General features: G+C 43.8%; 1 protein-coding gene across 3 annotated transcripts in view; it reads left to right on the top strand.

Annotated features, from left to right (window-relative positions):
* The first annotated feature begins 11,553 nt into the window (after nucleotides 1–11,553).
* Nucleotides 11,554–23,438, top strand: part of EGLN3 (egl-9 family hypoxia inducible factor 3) — a 42,741-nt gene continuing 30,856 nt past the window's right edge. For 2 of the 3 annotated variants that reach the window (XM_073348996.2, XM_073348995.2), the window contains exon 1: nucleotides 13,700–14,372. In XM_073348996.2, coding sequence (XP_073205097.1) covers nucleotides 14,016–14,372 — 357 coding nt within the window. In that variant the 5' untranslated portion in view covers nucleotides 13,700–14,015. Of the gene's footprint in view, nucleotides 12,244–13,699; nucleotides 14,373–23,438 lie in introns of those variants that run through there. The other variant, XM_073348993.2, reaches the window with a different exon arrangement.

Raw genomic sequence — 23,438 nt, 5'->3', positions numbered from 1 at the left:
TTAGTCTTCTTTTCTCAAGACTAAACATGCCCAGTTTTTCTAACCTTTCCTCACAGGTTTTCAATACCTTTTATCATTTTTGCTGAGCTCCTCTTGACTCTCTCCAATTTGTCCACATCTTTCTTTATGTGTGTGACCCAGAAGTGGACACTTCATGCAACACTTGTGTTAATATACTCTAGAATGATTTTGCAACTGCATCACATTGTTGGCTCATATTCAATTTGTGATTCACTATAACCCCCAGATCCTTTTCTGCAGTACTCCTGCCTATTCCCCACTTTGTATTTGTGAATTTGATTTTTCCTTCTTAAGAGTAATACTTGGCACTTTTCTTTACTGAATTTCATCTTGTTGATTCTGGAGCATTTCTCCAAGGTGTCATGGTCATCTTGAATTCTAATCCTGTCCTCTAAAGTGCTTGCAGCCACTCCTAGCTTGGTAGCCGCAAATTTTAAAAGCATATTCTCCATTCCATTATCCAACTTATTAATTAAAATATTGACTAGTACCAGACCTAAGACAGACCTCTGTGGGACCCCACTAGATATAGCCTCCCAGTCCGACGGCAAACCATTGATAGTTGATCTTTGAGTATGGTTTTTTTTCAACCAGTTGTGTACCCACGTTACAGTAATTTCATCTAGACCACATTTCCCACTTCCCTGACCTTATCTACACTAGGAAGTTCTGTAGTCATATTTCAGCACGAGTGTGTCTGCATGGTGCTACTCACTGTGTAAGCTCTAACACTGACTGGACAAAAATGATTTACATAGGCAGAATTAGGTGGTATGGAAGTAAAATGCCTGTACCAATCTATTCTACAGCTGTCCTCTTCACAAGATAGTAAAACGTTTGCACCCAGTCTCCACTACAGTTTATACTATGACCCAGTAGTAAAAATACCTGTGCCAACTCAAGGACTGAGTTAACACCATCATTAAGACCTGTGCAGCTGTAGCAGCACTGAAAAAAAAAAAGAAGTTGGTTTCCTGGTGTAGATATACTCTCTGAATCTGTAGACAGCCTGATACAATAGTTCTTTGCGAAATGTGAGCCGCTTCCATTCATCTCAAGAGGGTGTTAACCCAAAGATGTTACATGGCCAGACAGTTAACTATTTTGCTGCTGAATACTTTTGCAGAAACATCCCGCTAATGTGTTTATCGCATAATTCCAAACCATTTCCCATACCTTTATAGTGTCAAAAGCTCTAACTCTCCTTACCCAGCTTTCACAACCTTCATTCCATGGCAATTTCTGTGGTGTAGTTATGTGTTGTCAGTTACTGAATGTGCTTGAATGTGTTGAAGAATTTCCATTGAGCTTTTGTCAGTAAATATCTACTCACACTGTAAATTGGAAAGAAATTGTATACATCTTGACAGTTGTTGTACAGTCATTATATGGCTTATCAGTATGCCTGTGAAGCAATTAGAAAATGGAAATGATGTGCTTATATGTATTATGTATCCTAGCATAACAGTGTTAACCAAATATAGATGTGCAAGACCTTAACAGGAAGGCCAGTACAAACATATCACTTGTGAAAAATAGTCTACTTTGTGGCTCTAAAAATATATGCTTCTTCAAAAGCAGGTTATAGATATAGCAGGGGTACCAGTTCCCCACCATCTCAACATCTTGTTGGGTTATAGTGGGTATTAAGTGGGTTGAAGGAATAGTGACATGACAAGGTTCTCTCTTTAAAAGGGACTTTTATATTAGAGTACAGTTGAATAAAGACAGCATCTATGTAAACAGCTATTTCCTTTCATTGTGATACTTTGCATTTCCTTTGCTATTATTGCTAATTATGTAAGATAGTTGTTCTAAAAGGTCTTTCTCCCTCAAAGCCCACTTTTCTCTTTCCCCTTTATCCTGCAGTTAAGTCATAATCCTGTGCTCGCAACATACAGATTCTGCTTCACACGTCCCATGGGTTGTAGAAACCATAATAAATAAATAATTTCGACTCTTTTGAAAAAAGAACTTGACTGTGTCTTTTAAATAAGATTTTTTTTAAATTAAAATCCTTTTAATAACCCTCATTTTACTGTACATTGTAGGAATTGGATTTTCTTTTGGAAGATTCTCTGAGGAGAGACATTTCATACTGGCTATAAACTGGGCAATGTGTTTGAAAAGACAGTTTTTATATTACAGTTGGTGTTTTTCCTGAGCCTAGCATGGCCTACATGCTGGTGAAAGGGGATATAATTTGGGAAGACAACAGTGTGGGAGGCCAATGTCACAGATTGTAAAGCTGTTTCCATCCTGTTTAAACATTAGGATAAGAACTTTAAGAAATAGGGTAATGTTTGCCCAGCATGAGTTGAAAGCTGTGTAAGCGTGATAGCTACTGAATTCATACTCTTAAGTTTTAACGTATGATAATCACCTAATAACGTATTGATTTTTGTTGCTAATAAATTGCTGGATGGCATGTGAACAGCTCTGGAGACAGGAAGAGATTAAAAGAAGAAAAAATTGCCTATCGGAAGATCAAATTTATGACTAATGGGGTTGCCACCAGCAGGATTCTCAGAAGGGAAGAAGTGCCATGTTCTTAATTAAGCCTTATTTTCAGAGAGGGAATTAAGATTTTAGACCTAGCAAAGAGTGTTCTCCACCATATTGGATTCAGAATTCTGCACTGAACAAAACAGCTGCAGCTTAATGTTAAGGCTGACATTGTGGTTGTTCAGATACACCTACATATGAGGCTATATAAATTGAACAATTGATGTTTTTAAATTGTCTGTTATTTTTGGCTATTTATAATCTCAATACATGAACAATAGGTGCTCAATATACTCCAACCGTTTTAAGAACTAGCAGCCATATTTTGCTTCCATTTGTGCTCAGAGAACTCCAGTTAAGATGTTCCAGTGTAACAGAGCAAAATTTGTTCTTTGATTTATCATATCAACTTTCATGGTTTGTACTTGAGCTAAAGTTTACACTGCAAAAGAGAATGTTAGGGAGCAGACACTTTCATAACTCTGTGAGCCTGAACTGCCTATGCAGTTGCTGTGCTTAGATACGATAACTGATTAATTGTGCTTGCTAGGACATAGGAAAGCAATTGTAGTTCTGTAACTGCATATGCAACTAAGGCATCATCAGTTATAAACTAATAACCCTAATCAGTACATTAAAAAAAATTACACTTGTATAATTTTTATAATGGACAAAAAGTAAAACCCCCAACATTGTACGGCCTAAAATAAAAAAGTTATCCTCTTCTCCTTTTTATCTTGTAGATAACACATTTGTAAATACTAACCAATACACTCCCCAATTGTTACAAACCTATTTACTGCTATACTCGTCATTTCCAAGCTCAACAAGCTAGTAGAAGTTAAAACCACAAGTGCCTACCTTCACTAGGATGTTAACATGGGTTTATTTAACTGTGGTAAAAATATACCGTTTTTCCTAGTGAAGCCACAGGCTTAGCCAAGGTAAAGAATAAAGGTCTGCAACCTGGGAGTGTCCACACTAGCCTTTACAAAGGTGTTGGCTATCTTAAGTTAATTAGCAATCAATTAACTCTAGGCAAAAAAACTATTGCAGGCAGGACCATATCAAATTACATGACAAGAATGAAGAGACTGAAAACTAAAGCTATGTGTACACAAGCACTTTGTCAGCAAAACTTTTGTCGGTCATGGGTGTCACCCTGCATGCCTCCCACCCCGCACGCATTGCCCCTGCACTGGGGTGTGAAAAGAATTCTTCCGCTGACCTAGCTCAGTGGTCTTCAAACTTTTTTTCCCAGGACCCAGTTGAAGAAAATTCTTGATGCCCATGACCCAACAGAGCTGGGGATGAGGGGTTTGGGGTGTGGAAGGGGCTCAGGGCTGGGGCAGAGGGTTGGGGTGCAGGGGTGAGGGCTGCAGGGTGGGGCTGGGAATGAGGGGTTCAAGGTGTGGGAGGGGGCTCTAGTCTGGGGCAGGGGGTTGGGGTGCTGGACGGAGTCAGGGCTCTGGGCTGCGGGTGCAGGCTCTGGGGTAGGGCCAGGGATAAGGGGTTTGGAGTGCAGGAGGGGCCCCAGGTTTGGGGTGGGGCTCAGAGCTGGGGTTGGGATGCAGGAGGGGGTCAGGGCTCTGGGCTGGGGGTGCAGGCTCTGGGGTGGGGCTGGGAATGAGGGCTTTGGGGTGCAGGAAGGCATTCCAGGTTTTAGGGTGGGGCTCAGGGCTGGGGCAGGGAATTGGGGCTTGGGGTTGAGGCGCAGACTTACCTCCGGCGGCTCCTGGTCAGCAGCGCAGCGGGGGTGCTAAGGCAGGCTTCCCGCCTGTCCTGGTACCGCAGACCGCACTGCACCCTGGAAGCAGCCAGCAGCATGTCTGGCTCCTAGGCGAAGGCACGCAAGCATCAACCCCCCTCAGAAAGAAATGGAGTATTTGTGGCACCTTAGAGACTAACACATTTATTTGAGCATAAGCTTTCGTGAGCTACAGCTCACTTCATCAGATGCATGTAGTGGAAAATACAGTGGGGAGATTTTGTATACACAGAGAACATGAAACAATGGGTGGTACCATACACACTGTAAGGGGAGTGATCAGGTAAGGTGAGCTATTACCGGCGGGGCGGGACACCTTTTGTAGTGATAAGCAAGGTGGGCCATTTCCAGCAGTTGACAAGAATGTGTGAGGAACAGTTGTGGGGGCGGAATAAACATGGGGAAATAGTTTTACTTTGTGTAATGACACATCCACTCCCAGTCTCTATTCAAGCCTAAGTTAATTGTATTCAGTTTGCAAATTAATTCCAATTCAGCAGTCTCTCCTTGGAGTCTGTTTTTGAAGTTTTTTTGTTGAAGAATTGCCACTTTTAGGTCTGTAATTGAGTGATCAAAGAGATTGAAGTGTTCTCCGACAGGTTTTTGAATGTTATAATTCTTGACATCTGATTTGTGTCCATTTATTCTTTTATGTAGAGACTGTCCAGTTTGGCCAATGTACGTGGCAGAGGGGCATTGTTGGCACATGATGGCATATATCACCTTGGTAGATGTGCAGGTGAACGAGCCTCTGATAGTGTGGCTGATGTGATTAGGCCCTAAGATGGTGTCCCCTGAATAGATATGTGGACACAATTGGCAACGGGCTTCATTGCAAGGCTAGGTTCCTGGGTTAGTGGTTCTGTTGTGTGGTGTGTGGTTGCTGGTGAGTATTTGCTTCAGGTTGGGGGGCTGTCTGTAAGCAAGGACTGGCCTGTCTCCCAAGATCTGTGAGAGTGATGGGTTGTCCTTCAGGATAGGTTGTAGATTCTTGATGATGCGTTGGAGAGGTTTTAGCTGGGGGCTGAAGGTGATGGCTAGTGGCGTTCTGTTATTTTCTAAGGTGCTACAAGTACTCCTTTTCTTTTTGCGGATACAGACTAACATGGCTACTACTTCGAAACCCCCCTCAGTTCCCATTGGCTGGGAACTGGAGCCGGTGCTCGGAGCGGGGGCAGCATGCGAAGCACCGTGGCCCCCGCTGCCTAGAAGCCAGATCCGCTGCTTGCCGCTTCTGGGGCGCAGCGCAGTGTTGGAAAAGGTAGGCACTAGCCTACTAGCGGTGCTGACCAGAGCACGGCAACCCAGTAGTGGGTCACAACCCACAGTTTGAAAAACACTGACCTAGCTAATGCCTCTTGGGGAGGTGGATTACCTACGCAGATGGGAGAATCCCTCCCGTCCGCATAGGTTGTGTCTACACTGAAGTGCTGTGCCAATGTAGCGTTATGCGTAGACATACCCTAAGAGCTAAATTCACATACTTGGAGTCTGTCAAGCCATTCTCCAGCAAAACCAGGTAAGGACAGAGTTCATATTTCTGACATTTCTAAGATTAAAAGACCAACAGATGTGCACACAAAAAAGTTCTCTCTTTCAATAAAAACTTTTCAGGCCTTTATATACCTCATAAATAAGCAAGAAAGGGCATAAGCTCCGTTTTTAATAAAATCCTTTGCAGATCACCTGTAGAACGGCTTTTTAAAGCTTGTACTGTGATTGGAGTTTCAGCTGGACAGTCATAGTTGGGAGTCTAATGGAATTTCAGTTTCAGTGGATAGAAGGAGAACTCCCAGAGTCAAGTTAAAAGTATACTAAAATAGTATGTACTCAGAACCTCACAGTGGAGCCTTGAATGATTAAAATGCAGCTAATAAGCTGCTTACTTTGACAAGCTAATAGAACTGGAAAAGTGCAAGTCAGTTGCTTAACTTTAAAGGTGATCTGCAAAGGGGAAAAAATTATTGGATTTGTGCTCTTTACTTTTCTTTTGCTTCTTTATGATTTATAAAGAAGGCCTAAAAGGGTCTGTCTCTCTCTCTCTCTCTCTCTTTTTTTTTTTTCCTGGTTGTTGTTTTGTTTGTGTTTTAATATTAGAAATTCAGGTCTAAACTGTCTTGAAACATCGGTCATGACTGGAGAACTAGTGAAATGATGACATTGTAAGAGCCAAAAGAGTAAAAGATGAGCAATTGAGAGTAGAAGAATAGTCAATTTTTTGGGGGCGTGGGAGTGTTGTGTGTGAACAGTTTGTACAACTTCAGTGTCTAACTTGAATTTTGGAGAAAGAAAGCTGTGATGGGGTGTGCTCCAAACGGCCCTGAGAGAGTAGAATTAGGCCAGGAAGGTGCAATTGGCCAATTAAGCTGCAAATAGGGGAGATTTAGGCTGTGTGGAGGGCACTAACTAGAAGGTATCTCACCTGTGAGGGAACAAGCAGTGATTCCATAAAACCAGGCGGCTAGCAACAGTGTAAGGCTACATGAAGGAAGCCTGCCGTGCAGTCTGTCTCTCTGAGGAACCTCTGAGAAAGCGTTTACCTAGCAGGCCTAAGGGAGAAGGATCTCAGTAGGAAGGCTAGAAAGTGAAAAGCTTTGGGAAGGTTGGCAGGAAGTATTCCGGGGAAGAGAGTGGTAAGGTAGGTCTAGCCATACACTTTAACTGCTTGCTGTAGGGCCCTGGACCAGAACCCAGAGTAGAGGGCCATCTTGGATTCCCCTACCATCCACTGTAGAGTGGTATTGCTAGGGGCAGTGAATAGGAAGACTGAGGGCTTGTCTACACTACCTGCTGGATCGGTGGGCAGCGATCGATCCATCGGGGGTCAAATTATCGCATCTAGTATAGATGCAATATATTGAGCACTCTCCCATCGAGTCTGGTACTCCACCAGAATGAGAAGTGCAAGTGGAGTCGACGGGACAGCGTCAGCTATCGACTTACCGCAGTGAAGACTTAGATCGACCCTGTGCGGTAGTGTAGACAAGCCCTGAGGGAGGGACCTAGGGCATCAGGCATGAGTCTTGAAAAGACTCCCCTTGCAGGGGACATGACTGATCTGGCTGGAGGGCTGAGTCATAAAGCAGCTGTACTGTGACTTTGTGAGTGGGAGGAGAGCTGTGTGTTGAAAGACCAGAAAGGGGATGCTGAACTAGGTGAAGCTAATTGCCAGAAGGAGACTCCACCCAGTGGTGAGCAGAGCACACCCTGATAGAAGCCTTTGGTAGAGATTCCACACCCTCATCCCATCAATAAAGGTCACCTTTTAGATAACATGTGGGTTTGCTATTTGGCTGTGTAAACTTTTCAAAGTTTGCGGATATATGACTCTGAGGGCCCCATGAGATCCCGCTAGAATAGAAAAGGAAAAAGAGATCTGATGCTACTGTTATTTCTAAGCTAAAAAGCAGGCAAATATGCTATGAAGCTTTCAGGATTTCTTTATATCTCCTAAAAAGGCCAAAAAAAGGGCATATCCAATTTAAAAAAAAAAAAAATCCTCTGCAGACTGTTGAAGTGTAAACAAGATACAATAAAATACTACTTCTACTAAACTCTGTTCATACCCTGATAGCTTCCCCTACCTACCCCTGACAGTTGCATATAAACTAGCTACAGTTTCTGTCTCTTCATTGGTGACCTATGAATCTGTGGTTCAGTAGAGAGCAGTGTTCTGTGCAGACCTGTACTTATATCACTGGGATTTAGTGTTTAATTCTAGAAACACTGGAATATGATTTTGGGAGAGGGGGTTGATGCCTGTTTAAAAAGAATCCCCTTTCTTAATCAAAAAGTGATTTATGAGTCACAGGTTACTAAGCAAGATCTGAAAACTTGCAAGATAGGAGGGGAAAACAGTTGATTCTGTTAGGACCAGAAAAAAAAAAAAAGTCAGTATTTCAATGTATTCTCTAGGCGACAACCTGAAGCAAATACTCACCAGCAACCACAGAACAAAAACGGTAACCCAGGAACCTAGCCTTGCAACAAAGCCCATTGCCAACTCTGTCCACATATCTGTTCAAGGGACACCATCATAGGACCTAATCACATCAGCCATGCAATCAGAGGCTCGTTCACCTGCACATCTACCAATGTTATATATGCCATCATGTGCCAGCAATGCCCCTCTGCCATGTACATTGGCCAAACTGGACAATCTCTATGCAAAAGAATAAATGGACACAAATCAGACATCAAGAATTATAACATTCAAAAACCAGTCGGAGAACACTTCAACCTCCCTGGACACTCAATTTCAGACCTAAAAGTCGCAATTCCCCAACAAAAAAACTTCAGAAACAGACTCCAATGAGAAACTGCAGAATTGGAATTAATTTTCAAACTAGACACCATTAACTTAGGCTTGAATAAAGACTGGGAGTGGATGGGTCATTACGCAGAGTAATAACTATTTCCCCATGCTAATTTTTCCCCCTACTGTTACTCACACCTTCTTGTCAACTGTTTGAAATGGGCCAGCCTGATGATCACTACAAAAGGTTTTTTTTCTCCTGCTGATAATAGCCCACCTTAATTAATTGGTCTCGTTACAGTTGGTATGGCAACACCCATTTTTTCATGTTCTCTGTGTATATATATCTTCCTACTGTATTTTCCACTGCATGCATCAGATGAAGTGGGTTTTAGCCCACGAAAGCTTATGCCCAAATAAATTTGTTAGTCTCTAATGTGCCACAAGTACTCCTAGTTTTTTTTTGCTGATACAGACTAACACGGCTACCACTCTGAAACCTATTTTAAGATAAAAAGAAAAGGAGTACTTGTGGCACCTTAGAGACTAACCAATTTATTTGAGCATAAGCTTTCATGAGCTACAGCTCACTTCATCGGATGCATACTGTGGAAAGTGTAGAAGATCTTTTTATACACACAAAGCATGAAAAAATACCTCCCCCCACCCCACTCTCCTGCTGGTAATAGCTTATCTAAAGTGATCACTCTCCTTACAATGTGTATGATACTCAAGTTGGGCCATTTCCAGCACAAATCCAGGTTTTCTCACCCCACCCCACACACAAACCCACTCTCCTGCTGGTGTGTGTGTGTGGGGGGGGGGGGGTGAGAAAACCTGGATTTGTGCTGGAAATGGCCCAACTTGAGTATCATACACATTGTAAGGAGAGTGATCACTTTAGATAAGCTATTACCAGCAGGAGAGTGGGGTGGGGGGAGGTATTTTTTCATGCTTTGTGTGTATAAAAAGATCTTCTACACTTTCCACAGTATGCATCCGATGAAGTGAGCTGTAGCTCACGAAAGCTTATGCTCAAATAAATTGGTTAGTCTCTAAGGTGCCACAAGTACTCCTTTTCTTTTTGCGAATACGGACTAACATGGCTGTTACTCTGAAACCTATTTTAAGATAGTGCATCTGTAAAACATGTGGCATTAAAAACTACACGATGGTATGTATAATGTAGTATAAAGGCTTTACCGGTACTAATGAGTTATGCAAGTCATCCCAAACAAGAGCCATTAATACCATGCTATCAACACAAACTTTACTGCATGTATTACAGAGAAACTACTGCAAATGTAAATGTAAGCAATAAGCTTATAATATCCTCAGGGCTTCTAACTGAGAATTAAATAGAATCTTTCAAAAATGAAGGTGTAGGATGGCACAGGGGCAGTTCATCTATCATTGAAAGACAAGTTTTCTATTTACAAGGTGTCATCTGTCAAACATAGGAAACACAACAATTATGAATAAGGCTTTTTGTACATCCAGATGTTGAGATGACATTTATAAATAAGCCTAGCTTCACACACCTTTACTTTGTTACATTTGTAACATAATTATTGGCTATTCTGTGGCATTTTGCCATGGTAGGGAGTTGTGTGAAGCATCTCCAGCAGGTGCTTGGTGAGGCAAGGTGCTTCAGGAAGCAAAATTTCATTGGGTGCTCCCCATTCTGCAGGGCAATAAACACATGCTACATTATTCCTTGGGTTGGTACAACTTGCTCCTCAATGGGCTTGTTGTGTGGGCTGGTGCAGACGGGTAATAGGGCCATGGTCCCAGTTTCTCTACATTCCCCTTTGGGGCAATTTGCATCCCTTGGGGTGCTAGAATTATTCCCTGCACACGGCCTGAATGGCAGGTGAAAATGTACATCCTCCCTGCACACATGTCCTACTATCAGGGACCATTTGGTCCTATAGCTTAGCTGTAATGGAAATGTGTGTACAACTTAAACTATGGCATTTGTTGTTGCAAATGCTACCTGTAAAATAAATAAGATAGAATGCAGCATGCTTTGGGGTCTGGATTTTTGCAGTGGAATTTTAGCAGGTCACTTTTCTGTACAGCTGACAGAATTCTTTGGGTTTCAGATAAAAACTAATTGGACCTAGCAGAATCCAGATGCTGGAGACAGATTTTTCTTGTGCTGCTGGACCATTTTGCAACAAGGTCTAGGATTTTTGATGTATAGGAGCTGCTGCATTTTTTCTCTATGTAGATTATAAACTGGGATGATCCAGGTTCTTCCACTCCTGTTGGACCAGCATCAGATTCTTTTAAGTGAAAGAGGAATTTAGGGATTTGGAGGCAAAAATTACCAAGATCTGACTGGATCTAGGTGTTGAATCTGGGGTTTTGCACCTGCCATGTTCCAGCATGCATGGGAGCAGGATATTCTCGGTGGCGCCTGAGGCAGCTACAGTTGTTATCTATTTGGGCAGTGGTGCCAACAATTGGCAGGATCCCTCTGGAGCCAGGTGTGGATTTGGGGGGGGGGGTTGCAGCAGTCCTGTGCCAGACTCTATCATTTTTTGGTGCAGGAGAGGCTAGACTTTTCTCAGATACTCAACTTTGGGGCTTTGTGGCCAACATTTTGCTGGGACCCAGCAAGCTCCCCTAACTGGATCCCGGTTTGTGCAGCCCTCCCACTTACAGCTGCATTGAGGTCTCTGGATTGTTCTCCGCCCCCCCCCCCCAATGTTTTTGATGGTCTAATTTGGGAGCTTAGGGCCAAAAATGAACCGCACCCAGCTTGTCCCCTGGGCGATCACTGGTGTCTTTCAGCTGGGAGGAAACGCACCTTGCAGGCGGGGGCTGCCGCGTTCTGCACGTTCGGCCTTCGTGCGCTTCGCTGGAACTGGCATGCTCCCAGCCGCTGTCCCCCGGGATGGAGGCGGCTGTAGGGCAGGGAGGAGGAGGAGGAGGAGGCGGGTGAGCCTGCGCGCTCCCGCCGGTACGTGTGCACGCTCCCGCCCGGCGGCTTGTCCTCTGTAGCATCCTGTTGGTGGAACATGGCACTTCCCATTCCCTCGCACGGCTCAAGGGCTGGCAGCAGCGTGTGAGCAATGCATGGGGACGGGGGACCGCAGTGCAAATGGCAACGAGCTGGGGAGCCGAGCCGCCAATAGGCAAGAGCAGTTGCGAATCGGTAGCCAGCATGAAAAGGGGTTTGATCCATGCGGATAACCCCGAGAGCAGCGAGAAAGCCCAGGGCAGGAGTGAGGCGCAGCGAGCGGACCCGTCGAGATGCACAGGAGGAGGCGCTTGCCCAGTGAAAGCGGGGGAGCCCAGCGCCAGAGCGCGCTCTCTGAACCTGACCCCTCGCAAGAGGGCTCCTGCTAAAGAACACAGAGGTGGCCAGAGACTAGTGGTACAGTACCTCGTGCCCTGCATGAACTCCTACGGCTTGTGCATAGTAGACAATTTCCTGGGACACAAAACTGGAGACAAAGTCTTGCAAGAAGTCAAAGCTCTGCACCTGAGCGACAAATTCCAGGATGGAGAGCTGGCAAGTCAGAAATCAGGCAGCACTAAGGCTATTCGCGGGGACAAGATATTGTGGGTGGAGGGCAATGAGCAAGGATGTGAAAATATAGGCTACCTTCTGTCCAGAATGGATAAACTCATCATGTACGCTGATGGGAAACTTGGGAATTACAAAATTAGAGGAAGACATAAGGTTAGTAACGGCAGTGACAATTACTTGTTTTAAGGTACCCCTACCCCCCACTAGTTTCTAGTCTGCGTTAAATGCACACAACATCTTACATTCAGATTTTCAGCAAATCCTGGGCACGCTGAGTGTTAGCGGACTTTGTTAAACGAGTCTTTATTTGTACCGTCTCATAAACTAATTACTTTTCATTAGAATACATTTTATAAACGAGTAGAGATTAAATGCTTTACAAGTAACATGGTATCATATTTGATAACTGGAGGGGAATGTGAAAATCTTACAATGCAGTGGTTACAGTAGCTGCAAGATTGCTGGGTTGTTTCTTAAAAGTGAAAATTGAAGCTGTACGTATCAGATTGAATTGATCACATGCAGTGTTACTTCCAGAAACTGACAGAATCCCATGCACTTCATGCCACAACACAAAATAGACCATAAAAGCGTTTTCAGTAAATAATTGGGGAAAGTACAGACGAGGCTCTTAAACAAACTTTTTTAAAACTTCCATTAAATTTTCCTACCCCCCCAAATTGTACCAGGCTGTTCTGATGTTGAAACTGGCATTGCTATTATTTCAGGGGACAATTTAAATGACGGACAGTTTAAAGCAAAAAATGAATGAGATCTTTAGTTTTAAACGTCTCATTGAACCATATAAGAGCGTTTGTCACAAGAAGGAGATACTTTTAAAAACTGATTCGGGAATGGGGGATTCTGTCTCCAGATGAATAAGACTTGGGGCAAGTTTGTTTTTAAACTAACTTTAAATCACCTCCTGGTAGTTTGTGTGTCAAGGTGTATGGGTTGAGGGGCGTCTCCCCCCTCCCGGAAAAAGATTATAGACCCTGGCAAACTCTTGCCCCAGCCCGTGTTATTGAGTTAAGATAATTGCCACGAGCAGTTCGATTAGCACTTAATCTTTCAGCACCATTTGTTTACATTGCCTTGTAGTATGTGACTGTAGTAGCTGTGTACATGTTGAGGGAGAATTCCTCAATGGCGGAGACCACGCCCCCGGGATGGGTGGGTGGAGCCTGCTAAACCACAAGACACACCTCCTTTAGACTCATGGCAATCCCCCCGCCCCCCTCATGCGATTCCAACGGTGAAGCCTTTGAAGGGCTGAACTCGGTGTAACGCGTTGGGGGTTCTGACGGAGGCCACGCCCACTCGACCCACTGATTGGCTAGGTAAGTGCTGAATCGGGTTGGAGGGGGGAGGGGGCTCCACCCACGTGCTGATCGCTGCTGAGTAAGAACACATTCTGCACGTAGCAGACGTATTAATCAGAAAGGGGCCATCTGCTGCTTTGGTAAATAAATCGAAAGGAGTTTGCACTTTGCAGGACTCATGAGCTCCAAAAAAGGGGGAGTTCACACACGTGGATCACATACAACCAGATAAAAAAGAACTCCAGAATCAGCAGCCTTCTGGTTAAGCACTTATCTGTCAGCAAAGGTGCGGCTGGTAGGCGGGAGGTGGGGGAGTCAGTTCGGGGTAGTAAGTGCACTCAGCGTGCATTTAATTATCTAGTCTGGTAACCCAAAGGCTGGGTGGAACTGGAAATCTCCACTGAGGAGAGACATTGCTGCAGCTAAACTTTCCCACGCTGTCTTCGTACTTAACCTTGCACTCGTTTGCTTCGTAAATTAAAAAGTTGTACCTGCTGGTTGACTCAAGTTCCTAGAGCGATTGTTCATCTCCAGCTCTACTAAGCACCGCTTTGGTGCATATTTGACTTAACTCTGGGGTGGGGGGGAAACGACCTAGTCAAGATGCCTCTGGGACCTATAATGAGATTAGATCTAGAGAAAATAGCCCTCGACTATATTGTGCCCTGTTTGCATGATATCGGCTTCTGCTATTTGGACAATTTCCTGGGCGAGGTGGTAGGGGACTGTCTGTTGGAGCGAGTGAAACAGATGCACTGTAACGGGGAGCTGCAGGATGGTCAACTAGCCGGCCACAACAATGGTATCTCCAAAAGGCATTTGAGAGGAGACCAGATAAAGTGGATCGGAGGCACTGAGGAAGGCTGTGAGGCCATCAACTTTCTCTTGTCGTTGATAGACAGGCTGGTGATGTATTGTGGAAGTAGACTGGGCAAGTACTATGTCAAGGAAAGGTCCAAGGTAAGAGAGTGGTTCAGTCACTATTTGGATTTGTAACAGACTCTGGCTTTGTGGTTTTTCCTAAATGTATTTCCGTGTTCTAGTTTTACCACTGAGTTATAAACCCCCTGCAATAGCACCTTACACTTCTAAACTCATGAACTGTAGATATTACTGCTCCCAGATTTTTCATCCTCCTCCCCAATTTAAACCACACTGTAGATTTTTCCTGTGAAGCACAGTGTGTGCATTAGCTGCCAGATCTAAAAGTACAGGAAATTGTTTATAAACAGTTCCTGTCAATTGTAAAGGGGAGGAATGAATATGTATGTTAAATAAGAAAGTTTGTAAGTACATGACATACATTGACTATCTTGTCAGATTACTCTCCTTTTACTTTGCCTAAGAGAGTCTGCTTGGTCACTGTAGTATTAATGTTCATCGCTAGGCAGGCGCTTGGCGGCTCGTTATTATAAAACGTAATACATTTAATCTCTAATTTATGCACATGTGTACCAGTAGAGGCCACAGCTGAGTAAATAAACAAATTTACATAGCAATCATTTAATTTTCTAGTGAGGGAAGACCAGAGCCTGGGTCCCAGCATAAAATGTTTTCTGGTATTTGATCCAAAGGAGAAGCTTTGTTTGCTTACAACCCTGTCCACCAGTGCCTTTCTTATAGTGCTAAACACACCTGGAAGGGATGGCAGAAGTGCACCTAAGCACCCACTAATTGATCACAACAGACTAGAGTACTCTAACATGGGCTCTTTTTATCCCATCCCTTTTTGTCTCTAACTTTCAGAGGGGTTTTGAGGTAGATGGCTTTCCCTATCTGAAGGTGGGGAGGGTGATCTACATTTCCTTGTGCACGTCGGCTGTTCAAATATGTTTGATTTTATTTGGCTGTTTAATACTATCTGATGGATGAAATGTTTCACTCCAACTAGTTTCAATTCAGTGGTCACGTATCAACTGTTTCATAACTAAAGAGGGGATATTGTGATTGATTGAGCCATTAGTATCGCCATTATAGGTGTGAAGCCTGAAAAGAGAGATCTAGTGCTTTAAGAAAAGGAGTACTTGTGGCATCTTAGAGACTAACCAATTTATTAGTGCTTTAGTGTTAAGAGCAAGGAGGTATAGTTCTGTGAAAAGGAAGGCATAAACTGCCATTTCAAGTCCCCATTCCCAGTAGAGTTTGAACATTAGTTCATTTAGAGTGGGCTAACTTGGTTTCTCTTCAGTCTGTTTCACTATGGTAGAGTGATCCTGTATGGAATTACAATGGACAAAGTTATTAATTGTTGAAAACTTCCTTGCCTATTGCCTGCAATTTAGGACGCTGCTCGCCTCACTAATGCTGAAAGTGAGGCACTGCATTATTTGGCCACTAGGGGGAAGAAAGGGGAGTTTGTGCTAAAGCTAGAGCCAAACACGAAGGGGGATCACCATAATTTTTACATAATTGCACACACAGACCCTCACTAGATGTAACTTGTAGGGTTAGGGCAAGTTCTTCTGGGACTCACCTTGAGTAGTGGAATTTTTTTTATAACCAATCTGTGGTATTCCGCCAGCCCTCAATGTTTGTGAATCATAGTAGTTATTACTCTTTATGGATAAGGAGTAATAACTGACTTTCATATAGTATCCTACAGAGAACTCAACCACTTTACAAACAGATGACAAAATATTTGTATACATAGATCTCTTCAACCATGAACATTTTTGGGTAGAAGGTGGCAGACTTTAAACTGTGCATAGAAAAATTACATAACAATTCAGGACTGAAAGGGAGGAATGTGGTATCTGATTTTAAATGCAGGGAGAATTTCAATAGGAAATTAACAAGAACACGCAGGCTAACATCCCTATTCTCAAAAAAAGTGCTGTGGAATTTTTGAGGATCACAGGTAGCCATTGTTCTACATCTCCACTGAAAGATGGCAGCTTCAGTAAGACAGTGCCTGCTTGCACCGTACAAAGTTGTTGATTCAGAGGGAAAGATTTTTTCCCCTTTTGAATTGCCATAATAACTATCACAGCTTCCTGCACTACATGCCTGTTTCTTTGAAGCCTCCAATCCAAAATCAGGCCCATCTGGCTTTGTCTTGTGAGATTGGTGAACTTGGACAACAATTGCAATTATTTTAAATCTAGATATGTTTTGGCTATATACTATATTGCATCCTTTATTAAAAGATGCTTTGAGTTTTTGGATACTCGAAAACCTTCAGTAGCCTCGGCATGAGTGTATGTGTGGGGGTTTTTTTGTTGTTTTTTTTTTCTTTTTTTTTTTTAAATCAACAGTCTCAGCATTTTTCAGTTTGACACGTTGTTATAATTACTCTTTTAGGAAAACTGGCATTTTGTGGGAGTGGGGTAGATCATGGGGGTGGAAAGGGGAGGAGAGGAAGGGAGGGTCACAGAAGGTGTTTACAAAAAGAAAAGGAGTACTTGTGGCACCTTAGAGACTAACCAATTTATTTGAGCATGAGCTTGCTCATGGTTAGTCTCTAAGGAGCCACAAGTACTCCTTTTCTTTTTGCGAATACAGACTAACACGGCTGTTACTCTAGAAGGTGTTTAACAATCCAGAACAATTTGTGGTGTTTGTGTGTGTGTTTCCCCCCCCTCCCATGTAAAACTTTAGCTATGTGATAAGTATTCTGATTGTGGAAATGAATACAAGTGTCACAAGACTGATAATTATTTAGAAATCTACTCAAACTTTACATTTAGTAAAGTTATAGCATATTCAATTAAACATGAACCTTGAGTATTGATGGAAAGGAATTGATGGAATTGCTTAGGCTATGGGTATGTGTACACTTAAACTGCTTCAACGGCACAGATGCTATAGTGCTTCAGTGTAGGCCCTCCCATCAGCATAGGTAGGCCATTTCCCCAAGAGGTGGGTGACCTAGCATTGTCTACATCAGGGATTGGGTTGGCATAGTTATGTCTCTCGGGGTGCAGATTTTTCACACCAGCTATGCTGATATAATTTCCATCAGTTCAGGAACGCCACCTCTCTGAATGAAATTAGCTATGCCAGTCTTGGTTTACACTTGGAACAACCCGTTCTTTTAAGGCTTGTCTGCACTGACACTTTACAGCCCTTTACAGCCGTGAAAAAACACCCCCCTGAGTGCAGCAAGTTTTAGCGCTGTAAAGCGCCAGTGTAGACAGTGCCCCAGCACTGGTAGCTACGCCCCTCGTGGAGGTGGTTTTTTTAGAGCGCTGGGAGAGCTGCGGAAGTGCTTTAACGTTGCCAGCGAGTACAAGCCCTCAGCGTAGGCTGTGTCTACACTAGAGGGCTATGCCGATATAGCTGTTCTGGTGTAGTCTGCGTAGTGTAGACATACCTGTAGGGCCTGGTCTACACCTGAAACTTAGGTCAGAATAGCTGTGACACTTGGGTGTCGATTCAGCAATTTCAATGGAAGCATCTTCCATTGATCTAGCTACTGTTGTTCAGGGAGGTGGAGTTCCTACAGCAATGGAAAAACCCATTCAATTGTTGTAGTCTGCATCTACGCTTTGGGGTTATGCCAGTATAGCGATGGCCCCAAAGCTATCCCACTGTAGTCCAGACATGGCCGTAGTTTTAACGAACTAAATAAAGCTGAGAATCTGGAGCACAAGATTGCTGGTGAGAAGAGGTGTTGGTGCACTATCCTGCCATGCACCCCACAGTTCAAGCCCTGGGGGAAATTATATTGCTATGTAGTACTGTGCAGGAACTGGAATTTTTGTCCCATGGAAAAATTTTCATTTCTGAAAAAAAAATGCAAAATTTTCTGCAGGAGGGATGTTTTCAGAAAATCCCATTTTTGGAAGAACCAAAATGTACACTTCTGAAAATTTACCAGTCTGAGCTCATCAGGCTCCTGAGAAGCCCTCAGAGGCCAAGCACCCTGCCAGCTGAGCTGCTGAGGAGCTGGGAGTGGTGGAGCTTGGGAACCCAACCACCCTGGCAACCGACCAAGTGCTGGGGAGCCTGGGAAGGCAGGTAGGCTGGCCAGGCTGATCCCTGCCTGCTTTCCATCAAAAGCTTTCATGGATTCAACACATTCCTGTGACCCCTTCCTATTCCATTGAATTGGCAATTTCCAAGAGAGAACTTTTTTCCACTGGAAAAATATTTCAGCCAGGTATATTGCTCCTCCCTTTGCTGTTTGTTCACTGGATAAATCTGTCAGCCTTGCACATTTTACAGGCTCTAAATTCACTTACCTTAAGCCTGGTCTATGCCTAAAAGTTAGGTCGACAGACCTCTGTGAGGTAGGGGTGTGAAATATCCACAACCCTGACCGACATAGCTATACTGACTTATAACTGCGTCTACACTGGGGGTTGTTGATGGAAGAATGTATTGGTCAGTGTAGCAACCATAGTTCAGGAAGGTGTGTTCTCCTACGCTGACGGGAAAAACCTCTTCCATTGGTGTAGACTAGACTGTATCTTTTTTCTGAGGTTACACCAGCATAGCTAGAATGACATTGCTATGCCAGTGTAGTCTTCATAGCATTAGATGTCACTTGTGCCTCCATTTCCTCATCTTTAAAATGGGGATAGAGAGATTTACTTTACTTTGCGAAGGCCATTGAGATCTATGGATGGAAAGATGTATTACTGCCGTTGCTTTTTTTGTTTCTGTTTTGTACAGGGAGCATTTTAAAACTGTAAAGTAATAGATCTGTTTGGCGTATCCTTTCACGATGAGCAGGTGTGCTGTTCGAACATTCCTTTATGTGTACTCCCGAGCTCCATTCGCCACCCAGTGCTAGTATAGAGAGATGCAACCTGCATTCCCTGAGCTGTAAAGGCAGCTATGCTCTTTGAGAGGGGTGGTTCATCTGTTGGTGAAGAGCATGGTGGTGATTCCACCCTTGCCCTCTGGTTTTGCCAGGAAATGGCAGCTTTAAAGTACAGCTGTGGCCCCATAAGAGTCCCACCAGCAATGACTCTCCAAGGAAGGCACTGACTCAGACCATCACTTGGCTGATCTGGCCAGGACCACTCCTCGGTCAGTTTCTGGCACTCGGTCAGAAGATTGCATACACCTCAACGGAGCAGGGGTTGCAGGCACCTAGCACTCATGCAATTATGGTGGAAGTTTTCATAGCCCACTTGCTCATTTTATCAGAGACTCCGCCACTACTTGGTGTGAACGTTGGAGGCTGTGACGGTCTCTGGAGGCCTGACCTCACAGAGGCAAGTGAGTTCCACTGAGTATAGGAAATTTTGCAACCAGTAATAATCACAAGAACTCAATTGTATTTAAGAAACGCAATGACATTGTTTTATACAGAGAGCTCAGAACCTAACCACTTCCAGACAGGACCCTGGATAAATGAAAGTGCATGGAAACCTCTTTTGAAAATCTGGGTGGTTCATTTAGGTGTCTTAATGAGGGCTGAGCTGTTCTAAGAATTGGGTCATATTCTGTATAAAGGGTGACAGTCACTGGAATGTGTATAGCAGAGAGGAGACAATCACTAGCATTTTTTGTCTGAGTAGTCTCTCCTCCCACCCCTTCCAACCCTCTCCATCCATGTCATCGTTCAAGGTAATGACTAAAAAAACTTCAGTCAGTCCAAGTAGGCACCTTCATCCTCTCCAGCACCACCCTACATGAGCCCATGCTGCCTTTGCCCTATAGATGGGAAAGTATTTATTTACTCTCCAAGATTGGGTGGTGTGGCCACAACTAGCAGGTGCTGGCCCCAAATCTGGGAGGATCGCGTTCAGAGCTCCCCGCCTGGCAGAGGCCCGAGAGTCCTAAGGTGGCTTCTGAATCATGGCCTCCAATGTAATGATTCCTTGCTGAGATGCCTGCTCCGCTCCCCTCCCCCACCCACCCCTTGCTCATCACAGGGATTTAAGGAATGCATGAATCTTCAGAAGCTCAGGTTGAGGATTTTCATCAATAGTCTTGTAATTCTGGGGGGAGGAAATATAATTTTTGTGTGTGTTTTTAATATATTAAAAAAACAAACCTCCCAGCGATTTTTCTTGTTTAACATTAAAATCCAAAGTGAAACCCCTTAGATTCTGGGTACAAGCCTAAGGAGCAGTGTAACAGGTTGATGATCAAATTGCAGAGGAACACAGGATGTAGAAATATAATAGTTTGTTATGTTACAAAGGATTTTTATGATACTTGCACAGCAGCATGCCTTGCAATTAGCTTACAATGGAAAGTCTGATGAATACTGCCATCCAGAAGAACCATGCATAATTTTTCTTCTAATCAAATGCACATGTTTTGGCATAATGGTCAGGTTCAAATCTGTTCTTGTGGATGAGTGCCAGAATGTCCAGTGCTCAGCAGAGTCCAGAGCCATCGGAACTGTAAATACAACAGACAAGTCATTTTATGATATCAGACTGAGGAATTCAGCTTTGGCAGAGATCCTAGAGCAGTTGCCTTGGATCACTGTCAGGACTGATTTCTATATCTATGTTTGTCAAGCAAGATTAGTTAGCCAGGTTAATTATACACAGGAATAGGGATATTTTTCTTGACAATCAAGCATTAAAACAAGATACCAAAGTTTATATCTACTCTTAATTTTGTTCTGACTCATTCTGCTCAGTGACTTTTTTTTTTTTTAAAACACTTCTTTATTGAAATGAGAACGCAAACAGAATCTCAGGGCATGGTTACACTGGAAACTTCAAAGCGCCGTCGTGGGAGCGCTCCCGCAGCAGCGCTTTGAAGTGCGAGTGTGGTCGTGCGTGAGCGCTGGGAGAGAGCTCCCCCAGCCCTCCTGGCAATCCACCTCCAGGAGGGGATTAGTTCCAAGCGCTGGGAGCTTGTTTACACTGCCTCTTTAAAGTGCTCTGACTTGCTGTGCTTGGGGCGGGGAGAGGGGTGATTTTTCACACCCCTGAGCCAGCAAGTTAGAGCGCTATAAAATGTAAGTGTAGCCAAGCCCTCAAATTCCTGCTCCACCTAGCAGGACTTTGATGTTACAGAGAGAGGGTCTGATCCTACAGACAGTTATTCATTTGAGTAACTTTACAACTTCTAGTCCTTTGAATGTCCTTTAAATCTGCATTTAGGCATCTAAATAGTGGATCTTTAGACTTGTCTACACCCCCCTGAGCAATGCAAGTTTCAGTGCTGTAAAATGGGGGTGTAGACAGTGCTAGAGCACTAGGAGCCATGCTTCCAGCGCTGATAGCTATTCCTCTTGCGGAGGTGGGGTGTGTTTTACAGTGCTGGGAGAGCTCTCTCCCAATGCTGGAGCCGTGACTACACAGCTAGGGTGACCAGATGTCCCGATTTTATAAGGACAGTCCTGATTTTTGGGGTCTTTTTCTTATATAGGCTCCTATTACCTCCCTACCCCCGCCCCTATTTTGTCACACTTGCTGTCTGGTCACCCGATACACAGCTGACACTAGCATCTGCTGTGTAGACATACCCTCAGTGTCTAAAAGCCCCAGAGTGAAAATTTGGCATACGTATTACCACTATCAGATGCTAAATGTAATGCACCTGCAGCCTGATCCAAGTCAGGAGTCTTTCCACTGTTATGTTCAGGTGGCTTTGAGTCAGACTCTTCGTCAGCAGGATTGCTATTGCCAGTTCATCTTTTCCTGTGAAAAGGAAGTTTGTGAAACACTTCACCACTCAGTGACCTTTCCTGTGGCCTTTGTCAGAGACCATCCATATGCTTTACTGTCCTAATACAGACAGGAAGACTGATGACCAGCTAATCCATTCAGGAATGGGAAATATTGGGGAACATTTGAATACTGTAAAGAACAGAGTTGTCAATATATCCTGAAGGGAACTCAGTGGGACTGCACATGCATTCGAGGTGGCAGAATCAGGGCCAGAGGAAATACAATTTAAGGATTAGTTTAGTTTATCCCACTGTAGCCTGGGATTCATCAGTTTTTGAAAAGCCGTATTATTACTCACTTTTCATTGATAGCAGATGGTGAGACTTCTGGAATCCAGTCATGGGCCACTGGGCCACTTTCTGATTTTTTCCATTGCCATGTTTCAAACTAGGATTAGTCGCATCAGTACAAGCCGCCCTATATAGTGGTGCAGTGGAGGCCTGCACTGATATTGCTATGCTGGGATATAACTACACCAGGGAAAATTCCCCACCATAAACAAGCCCAAAGTATTCATGCCTGAAACTCCATGAAAGAGTTGCTTTTTGTGAAGGTGCATATAGCTTGCTAACTGGCAGCATAGCTCCTGTGGAACCAGAGCTGTGGGCCTGAACTGTTACGGGAGTGAGAGTACTCTTTCCTGTGGATTTACAGGGTCTGTGGGATTGCATGGCAGCATGTCCCACCCCTTCTGCATCCCCAGATACATCCACAATTTTCTGGAAACTCTGCAAGATTCACCTTGTGGACTTTCCTGACCCCAGACCATTCCACACCTATGCATTTCTCCATGCAATGAGATAATTTTCCCTTAGCTGTTATCATTTGTATGCAGTGTGTTTAATAACTCTCTCATATGAATCTCCTTAGCATTCAGCTGCAATGAAATGAAAATGCATGGATGCTCATTACACTGAGGTAGGAGAGCACATATACTGCAAGGTAAACCTGTTTGCTGGCATACGGAGTTCCTTGTATCTAATTAAGTTAACAATTTACTTTGGTGTCTTTATTACCTTATGGAATCAACTCCTTTAGTAAATGTCCTTTTCCGCTCCCCAACCCCTTCCAAATTCATATACGTGGTGGTTTGCTGGTGTAGAAGGTTTATCCATGACGTTATCACAGCTGGTCATAAGGGTTCAAATTTTACATCATCCACAAGTGAAAATAATGATGGGGATTTGGTCCTAAATTCTGGCAGAGGTTAAGGCCCTGATCTTGCAATCCGTTCCTCCTGGGTGGACCTGTGTGCCTGTTCAGAACCCCATTGATGCTAAGGGTCGCTCTCATGAATCCAGGTGCAGGATTGAGCCCTTATCCTGGTATAGCTAGACATGATTACCAGTCTCTGGCTTGGTCTACACTTAAAGAATATGTTGGTATAACTGTGTCAGTCAGGGGTATGAAAAATAATCCCCCTGACCAACAGCTATTC

This window comes from Lepidochelys kempii, chromosome 6 (assembly GCF_965140285.1).
Source record: "Lepidochelys kempii isolate rLepKem1 chromosome 6, rLepKem1.hap1, whole genome shotgun sequence".
NCBI classification, from domain to species: domain Eukaryota; kingdom Metazoa; phylum Chordata; order Testudines; family Cheloniidae; genus Lepidochelys; species Lepidochelys kempii.
The sequence above is the reverse complement of the archived record's forward strand: the minus strand, read 5'-3'. Positions and strand labels throughout refer to the sequence as shown.